The sequence below is a fragment of the Mandrillus leucophaeus genome, unplaced genomic scaffold (assembly GCF_000951045.1).
Source record: "Mandrillus leucophaeus isolate KB7577 unplaced genomic scaffold, Mleu.le_1.0 Scaffold53, whole genome shotgun sequence".
NCBI classification, from domain to species: Eukaryota; Metazoa; Chordata; class Mammalia; order Primates; family Cercopithecidae; genus Mandrillus; species Mandrillus leucophaeus.
This window is the reverse complement of record NW_012105697.1, coordinates 845,510-854,903: the sequence shown is the minus strand read 5'-3', so window position 1 is coordinate 854,903 and position 9,394 is coordinate 845,510. Positions and strand designations below refer to the sequence as shown.

At 48.2% G+C, this 9,394-nt stretch overlaps 1 protein-coding gene across 1 annotated transcript in view; it reads left to right on the top strand.

Annotated features, from left to right (window-relative positions):
* GP6 (glycoprotein VI (platelet)) overlaps positions 1–5,089 on the top strand; it is a 21,031-nt gene extending 15,942 nt beyond the window's left edge. The window contains exons 5-7 of the mRNA XM_011996939.1: positions 429–488; positions 3,075–3,125; positions 3,645–5,089. Coding sequence (XP_011852329.1) covers positions 429–488; positions 3,075–3,125; positions 3,645–3,880 — 347 coding nt within the window. The 3' untranslated portion in view covers positions 3,881–5,089. The remainder of the gene's footprint in view (positions 1–428; positions 489–3,074; positions 3,126–3,644) is intronic.
* The last annotated feature ends 4,305 nt before the right edge of the window (positions 5,090–9,394 follow it).

Here is a 9,394-nt window from a genome sequence, read left to right as displayed (position 1 = left end):
AAAAAAAAAAAAAAAAGAAAAGAAAGAAAAACAGTCTGGTAGTTTTTCAAAAAGTAAAAAGTAAAACACAGAGTTACTCTATGACCCAGTGATTCAATCACCCCTGGGTGCGTACCCAAGAGAACAGAAAACTTATGATCACACAAAAACTTGTATGTGAATGTTCACAGCAGCAATATTCATAATAGCAAAATGTGGGAAAAACCCAAGTGCCCATCAACTGATGAACGGATCTGCTTCTTACTCAGCCGGCGATGGAAGATAAGTCTTACCTTTCAAATCTGTCTGTATTCAGCGTCTGCGCTGTGTGTGTCAGAGAAAGGGGTTTCAGGGAACCTAGACATCTCAGAAGAGGAATGGAGGTATCTAGAGGATATAGGGAACCACGGCGAAGACCTCACATTGTTTTGCTTTCTTATAATTCTTAGAATTCCCAGAAGCCACCACTGAACTGACCGTTTCACTCACAAACAAAGTCTTCACAACTGGTGAGTCACCAGGCATTTCCTGCTCAGCAGAAAGGAGTGTGAGGACGGAGCTCTCTCTTCCATTATCTAAGCCTATAGGCTTTTAATCGCTTCACGGAACTGTCTGTCTCTTCCCAGGAAAGTCCTTGGTGTGAGGATAGAGCATGGGCGCAGAGGGGAGCTCTGGGGTTCAGGAGGAGGAGCATTTTGGGTAATGGGGCCATTTCAAAGACGGCGGGGCCAAGGCTGTGGTGGGAACACCGCCAGCTATCCCTACGCACTGCTCCCAGGATAAAATCCTAGGCCTTTGGACTGGGCTGTGATCCGAGTATTTAATCTTGCTCCCCGCTGTGTCCAGGTAGAGCCCGCGCTCGGACGCACAGACCGTAGGCGCCTGGACCTAGAACATCTTCTAACCACTCCAGGCCTCTGCAGATACGCTTTCCTCAGTCTCTTTCCCCTTGCCTTTCCTGGAAAATCCCCATTTCTTTCTAGACTAAACGCCTTCACGGATTCCCTGATAATAGGTGAGGTATCTCCATTGGGCCCACGGGACTCCTGCTTTCATGAGGTACCTGATCCGAGAGTTCTATTTTTATTTTTTAGAGGTGGAGTCTTGCTCTGTCACCCAGGCTGTAGTGCAGTGGCGAGATCTTGGCTCGCTGTAACCTCTGCTGCCCGGGTTCAAGCGATTCTCCTGCCTCAGACTCCAAGTAGCTGAGATTACAGGTGCGTGCCACCACGCCTGGCTAATTTTTGTATTTTTAGTAGAGACGGGGTTTCAGCATCTTGGCCAGGCTGGTCTTGAACTCCTGACCTTGGGATCCACCCGTCTTGGCCTCCCAAAGTGCTGGGATTACAGGCGTGAGCCACTGCGCCCGGCATATCCCAGAGAGTTCTAACCCTGTGATGGGGTCCTTCCCTATCTTTAGTTCAGAACTTCCCAATCACCCTCAGGATGCAGTTCCAATTCGTCAGCTGGCTATTCCATGAGCTTAGATATCCAGCCACTGTTGATCCCTCCAATCTTGTCTGCACACCTTCCATTCATTCCCACGCTGTTCTCAGCCCCACACGGTCACTTTAATCTCTTCGGGAGGCTTCCTAACCTCTCCTGACTCTGCATCCAATCTACTTGCTCTGCCTTTTCTTCCATTTCCCCATGGCGTCGATTCCTCACGAAAGCCTTGGCCGTCCAGGCTGGATTGGTGGTTCCTCTGCTCTCGCTCAGTGTCTTGTGGGCTGTCTATTACAGCAGTTTTCACAGTGTGTTAAAATTATCGCTTTGCTGTCATCCCCGCACTTTGGGAGGCCAAGGCGGGTGGATCACCTGAGGTTGGGAGACCAGTCTGGCCAACATGGTGAAACCCTGTCTCTACTGAAAATACAAAAATTAGCCGGGCGTGGTGGCGGGCACCTGTAATTCCGGCTACTTGCAAGGCTGAGGCAGGAGAATCGCTTGAACCCAGGAGTTGGAGGTTGCAGTGAGCTGAGATCACTCCAGCCTGGGCAACAGAGTGAGACTCCATATTAAAAAAAAAAAAATCGCTTTACTTCTGTCTCCTCCAGTAGTCTGGGAACCGCAGATGGACAATGTCTTATGTTTTTGTTGTTTTGAGACGGAGTCTCACTCTGCTCACTCTGGGATCTGTGACTTCGGCTCACTCTGCGATCTCGGCTCACTGCAACCTCCGACTCCTGAGTAGCTGGGACTACAGGCGTGCGCCACCACGCTCAGGCTAATTTTCGTATTTTTAGAAGAGACGGGGTTTCACCTTGTTGGCCAGGATGGTCTGCATTTCTTGACCTCAGGTGATCCGCCTGCCTTGGCCTCCCAAAGTGCTGGGATTACAGGTGTTCAGCCAGTGCCATGCCTGGCCTGACAATGTCTTATTCACATGTGGGTTCCCATGGCCCAGCACATGGCTGAGTACCTGGCAAGTCTCAGGAGAAACTCGAGAAATAAGAGAGCTGGCACGTATGAGGTGCTCATATGTCAAGCACCGTGCTTTATATTACTACCGTTATTATTATCTTGACTTTCACATCAACCTATGAGGGATCTCATTAATTTTATTGGACACATGGGGAAACCGGCTCACAGATGCTGAGTCACTTGCCAGATAACTCACATCTAACAGGTGATAGAGTTGGGGTTCAAATCTGGAGGACAGCCTGACTCTATAGTTCACGCTTTTTTTTTTGGACAGGGTCTTGCTCTGTTTCCCAGGCTAGAGTGCAGTGGTGCAATCCTGGCTCACTGCAGCCTCGACCTCCCAGGGCTCAGGTGATCTTCCTGCCTCAGCCCCCACTGAGTAGCTGGGATTGCTGGCACGTGCCACCACGCCTGGCTAATTTTTGTATTTTTTGTAGAGATAGGGTTTTTCCATGTTGCTGAGGTGGGTCTTCAACGCCTGGACTCAAGCCAGCCTCCCACCTCAGCCTCCCGAAGTGTTGGGATTACAGGCATGAGACACCGTGCCCGGCCCATGCTCTTCTTAAATGCTGTGGAATTCGACCTCCCCACGTGTGTGTGTTCGGAGTAGGCACAGTGACGGGGGAGGGAATATGGTTTCATTTCACACTTAGCCTTGTTTTGGTTCCCAGAGACTTCTAGGAGTATCACCGCCAGTCCAAGGGAGCCAGGCTCTCCAGCTGGTGAGTAAGTCGTCCCCTCCAGAGCCCCTTCCTTCTCACCCATCTCCACCCAAAGCCAAGTCCTTTGTCTACACAGGGGCTGCAGCTCTCAGCTCTTGGGTTCCAGTGTGTAGAGTGAAGGCAGAATATCAGCGTATGGGGTTCAGAATTGCACATTAAGATCAGGCGGGAAGGTTGAGATTTTAAAAAGGGTCAGAGAAAGAGAGATTCCATCTCTTCCCCACCCCTTATAACTGTCTTCCCTTTTGCAATACATCCGATAAGGAGGCAGCATCGGCGTCTGGGGCGGAGTTAGTTGTCTCAGAGCCTTGTGAGAGCACACGAGGGAGAGATGCTACTTAGAGAATTGGGGTCATCTGGCCCTGTCACCTCCTCGGGAGGGGACGAACCCTCCAGGAGAGAGAATGGCATCCCAGCTAGTGGAGAATAACAGGCTCTCTGAGAAGCCCAGGATGTGGCTTGGAGAGCGTCCTGGAGGTGGGCTTTTTCACCCGCTCCTGCCTGTCCTCATTCCTCCAGGTCCCGCCGGCCAGCACTACACCAAGGGCAACCTGGTCCGCATATGCCTCGGGGCTGTGATCCTAATACTCCTGGCAGGGTTTCTGGCAGAGGACTGGCACAGCCGGAGGAAGCGCCTGCGGCACAGGGTCAGGGCTGTGCAGAGGCCGCTCCCGCCCCTCCCGCCGACCCGGAAATCACCCGGGGATCAGGATGGAGGCCGACCGGATGTTCACAGCCGCGGGTTCTGTTCATGACCACTGAACCCCAGGCATGGTCGTATCCAAGGGACGGATCATGGCATGGGAGGCGACTCAAAGACTGTGGTGTGTGTGGAGCATGGGAGCAGGAGGGCAGAGGCTACAGGGTGGAAAGGAGGCCATGCTGCCTCCTCCTGGTGTTCCATCAAGGAGCCGTTCAGCCGGTGTCTGTCTGTCTGGCTCTCTGTCTGAGGGCACCTCCGTTTGGGATGGAGGGAATCTGTGGAGACCCCATCCTCCTCCCTGCACACTGTGGATGACACGGTACCCTGGCTGGACCACATACCGTCCTCTTTCTTCAAGCTTCTCTAATACGGGCTCCACACGGACCTCTAACGTTCCCAGCTCTCAGGGCTGACTCTGTTCCCTCCTCTGTGCAGAACCGTCCCGTGCTTCCCCTTGGCCGTCTGTGCTCTTGTCTCGTGTCCCCCCAGAAACTCTCACCCTCACTCCATCTTCCACTGCAGTCTAACAAACCTCCTTTCGGCTCTCAGAACGGGCCGTGCAGGCAGTTTGGGTACGTCATTCGTTTTCCTTAGTATAAAACTAGCACGTTGCCCTCTTCCCTTCACATCAGAAAACAACATCAGCCTGTGCAACATGGTGAAACCCCATCTCTACCAAAACAACAAACATTAGCCAGGTGTGGGGGTGCATCCCTATTCTCCCAGCACCTCAGGGGGCAGAGGTGGGAGAACGGCTTGAGCCTGGGAGGCAGAGGTTGCAGTGAGCTGATATTACACCACTGCACTCCAGCCCAGGTGACAAAGCCCGACCATGTCTCAAAAAAACAAAGTGATGAATATGCTAATTACCCTGATTTGATCAAAACACATTGGACACATGTATTGAAATATTGCTGTCTACCCCATAAATATGTACAATTATGTATACATTTTTAAAATAATAAAAATAAAATAAGATAATGCACCATCTCCACCCCTCTCATATTTACTTTCTGAAGGAAATGTTAGGTCTTCTCAAAGTAAAGTTCTATACTTATTATCGCATTAGGCATTTCTTGACCATCTAACGCGTGTAAAACTGTACCACTGGGTCGGGTGCAGTGGATCATATCTGTAATCCTAGCACTTTGGGAGGCCAAGGCAGGAGGATCACTTGAGCCCAGGAGTTCAAGACCAGCCTGGGCAACATAGTGAGATCCCATCTCTACTTAAAATAAAGAAGATAAAAAATTTTTTAAAAAAGAAAAAGGGCCGGGCACGGTGGCTCAAGCCTGTAATCCCAGCACTTTGGGAGGCTGAGGCGGGCGGATCACGAGGTCAGGAGATCGAGACCATCCTGGCTAACAAGGTGAAACCCCATCCCTACTAAAAAAAATACAAAAAACTAGCCGGGTGTGGTGGCGGGTGCCTGTAGTCCCAGCTACTCGGGAGGCTGAGGCAGGAGAATGGCATAAACCCGGGAGGCGGAGCTTGCAGTGAGCCGAGATCGCGCCACCGCACTCCAGCCTGGGCGACTGAGCAAGACTCCGTCTCAAAAAAAAAAAAAAAAAATTTTTTTTTTAAAAAGGAAAAGAATGACTGGCTACGATGGCTCATGCCTGTAATCCCAGCACTTTGGGAGGTTGAGGTGGGTGGGTCACTTGGGAAAAGACAGAAGGATGGCAGAAAGAAGCTCCAGGACGACGGCTGTGAATCAGGGCTAGTGAGCACACAGCTTGGGTGAAGGGTGCTCAGAGAAACCTCCAAATGTAAGAATGGGTCAATTATTTGTCTTAACATAGTAGAAAATCATACTGAGATGCTATCAGAAGACAGATGAAAAATAATTACAGAGATGAAGTAAACTAAGTAGATTTTTAAAAGACAAGTATAGCCTAGGCAGAGTGGCTCACACCTGTAATCCCAGCACTCTGGGAGAATGAGGCAGGATCGCTGGAGCCTAAGAGTTCGAGACCAGCCTGGGCAACATGGTGAAACCTCGTCTCATATACAAAAAATACAAAAAATTAGCTGGGTGTGGTACCACATGCCAACTCTCAGGTACTCAGGAGGCTGAGGTTGGGGATCACCTGAGCCCGGGGAGGTTGAGGCTGCAGTGAGCCATGATTGCACCACTGCTCTCAAGCTTTAGACCCTGCCTCAAAAGAAAACAAAAATAAAGAGCAAATATAAACGTTAGGGGAACAACAACAACAAAAATAAAAGAAGCAAGTTATATTACCTGAAAATTCTCAGCTGTGAATATCTGTGGGTATAAAAATGTGATACTGGCCAGGCATGGTGGCTCATGCCTGTAATCCCAGTGCTTTGGGAAGCTGAGGCGGGTGGATCACCAGGTCAGAAGATCGAGACCAGCCTGGCCAACATGGCGAAACCCCGTCTCTACTAAAAATACAAAAATTAGCCAGTCGTGGTGGCACATGCCTGTAGTCCCAGCTACTCAGGAGGCTGAGGTTGCAGCAAGCAGAGATCGCGTCACTGCCTCCATGCTGGGTGACAGAGTAAGACTCTGTCTCAAAGAAAAAAAAAAAAAAAAAGAGTGATACTGAATACTGATGTGCAGACGTAGACATAAACATTGGAAAAGAAAAAAACAGTAAGAACAACACTGTAGAACGAAGTCCCTGCCTATTATGATAGGAATCCAGTAAGTGTAAGCACATGGTTACACAGTTTTAGAAATCTAATATTAACAAGTTCCTAAAGAAAACAGCTAAAAGTGGGTGTCTCGTAGCCGGAGCAATGGAAGAGACGGTTGGTTAAGCCATTGCATTTTGTACAAACCCTTTTAGTGCTATTGGAATTTTTTAAGCAGGTGCGTGTATATTTTTGTAACACAATAAATAATAACAGTATACATCTTTTCTTTTAGAAGTATGCTGTTAAACAGAATTAAGAACAGGAAGTCTCAAAATTGTTTCCTTCAGGAGAGAAGACTTACTGATGGGAGGGAGTTCTGAAACACCTGCTTTGCATACTGCTGCCTGAAGGGGTGGCCTACCCCTCCACACCTGTGGGCGTTTCTCGTTAGGTGGCACGAGAGACTTGAGAAAAGAAATGAGACACAGAGACAAAGTATTAAGAAAAAGTGGGCCCAGGGGATGGGCGCTTAGCATACAGAGGACCCACGCCAGCACTGGTCTCTGAGTTCCCTTAGTATTTATTGATAATTATCTTTACCATCTTAAAGAAAAGGAAGTGGCAGGATAATAGGATCATTGTAGGGAGAAAGTCAGCAGTAAGACATATGAATAAAGTTCTCTATGACATGAATAAGTTTAAGGAAAATTGCTGTGCCTTGATATGCATATATAAACCTCTCCATAAACCTTTTTAGTGCATAAAGAGCAGCATTGCGCTAGCAAGTCCCCCCTTTCGCCCTAAGGCGGTTTTCTCCTTTCTCGGTAAACAGAACTATAAACCTCTCCATAAACCTTTTTAGTGCTAAAGAGCAGCATTGCCCTAGCAAGTCCCCCCTTTCGCCCTAAGGCGGTTTTCTCCTTTCTCAGTAAACAGAACATACAATCAGGTTTTACACCAAGATGTTCCATTGCCCAGGGACGGGCAGGAGACAGATGCTTTTCTCTATCTCAACTGCCAACAACCGCCAAGAGGCCTTCTTTCCTCTTGTACTGGGCCTCCTCAGCACAGACCCTTCACGGGTGTCAGGCTGGGGGACAATCAGGTCTCTCCCATATTTCAGACTATTACATGGGGAGAAACCTTGGACAATACCTGGCTTTCCTAGGCAGAGGTCCCTGCGACCTTTGGCAGTGTGCGTGTCCCTGGGTACTTGAGATTAAGAGAATGGTGATAACTTTTAACCAGCACCTTCAGGCACTTGTTTAACAAAGCACACCCTGCACAGCCCAAAATCCTCTGAACCTTGAGTCACCATAGCACATGTCTCTTGCAAGGACAAGGTTAGGGGTAGGGTCACAGATTAACAGCATCTCAAATACAGAACAAAATGGAGTCCCTTACGTCTACTTCTTTCTATATAGACACAGTAACAGTCTGATCTTTCTTTCTTTTCCCCACAGCTGCTTAGTTAAAAAATCGCATTTTAACTTCAAAATATCCAAACTAATAACACCGTTTTAAAATAACAAATTATTACAAATACTACAAAATAATAAAAATACAAGTAGTGCAGAGTGGAAATGCAAAGCTATGTGTGCTAGAAGGCTAACATTCAATTAGTCATAACAAACAACAAAATTAAAGAACAAGATAGTTGTGACTTACCTTGGTCAATCACTTTCCATAGTAATTCAAGCCATTCAATCCAGGACCTCATCTCGGAAAATGAAGGAAAAAAGCAACAGAAAATAGTGCAGAGGTCTCTGGTGTTCAAAGAATAGGCGCTGGAGGGAGATGTGGGTGCCTGAGCTGTGCCCAGTCACTCAAAGGGCACACCTGACGCTACCTGTTCACTCGGGGCTTCGGGGGAGAGGGGAAAGACAAGTTCCTCCTGGCCACTTTCTGTCTCCTGACTTCACTTCTTGCTTACCTTCGACTGCACTTCCTGGATTGACATCACTTCCTGTCTTCTGACTTTGCCTCCTGTATGACCTCACTTCCTGTCTTCTACCTTCACTTCCTGTCTTCTGACTTTACTTCCTATATGACCTCATTTCTAGTCTTCTACCTCCACTTGGTGTCTTCCGACTTTCCTTCCTATCTTGACTTCACCTCTTCTTTTTTTTTTTTTCTCTTGACAGGGTCTTGCTGTGTCGCCCAGGGTGGAGTGCAGTTGTGTCAGCTTGAAACCGCCTTTGCAAAATTATGACTGAGACAGTGAAAGAGATTTAACTTAACTGACTCCATTTTGCTTGTAACCTCCAATCTGTCCTTTTTCATTCCTGGGTGTAGGCTGAACTTTGGGAGAAACTTAGTTTATGGTTTAAACAAAGACGATAGCCCTTTCCCAAAGCAGACCTCTTTGTTGCCTGGGAACTAGATTGGCTCTGTAGGACTAACATTAGCCACGAGATTAGAAACTATGATTTAGGACATGCAGCTGGAGGCTATAAGATTGTGACCCTCCCTAAACTGCTTCTAAGGTAAGTGCTTGAGATAATTTGCAGAACCTGCACTTGATGGATCAGCTGGCACCACCCATCTCAATAAACTGGCCCATCTTATCTTTTGGCCTCCACTCAGGAACTGACTGAGTTGAGAAGATAGCTTTGACTCCCATTATTTCATCCCTGACCAATCAGCACTCCTAGCCCACGGGCTTCCCACCCACCAAGTTATCCCTAAAAAAAACTCTTCTCCCTGAATGCTGGGAGACACGGATTTGAGTAATAAAACTCTGGTCTCTGGTAGAGCCAGCTCTGCATGAATTATTTTCTAATGCAACTCCCCTGTCCTGATGAATCAGCTCTGTCTAGGCAGTGGGCAAGGTGAACACCTTGGGCGATTACAATCTTGGCTCACGGCAACCTCCACCTCCTGGGTTCAAGCGATTCTCCTGCCTCAGACTCCCAAGTAGCTGAGATTACAGACGTGCAATTCCATGCTCAGCTACATTTTTTTT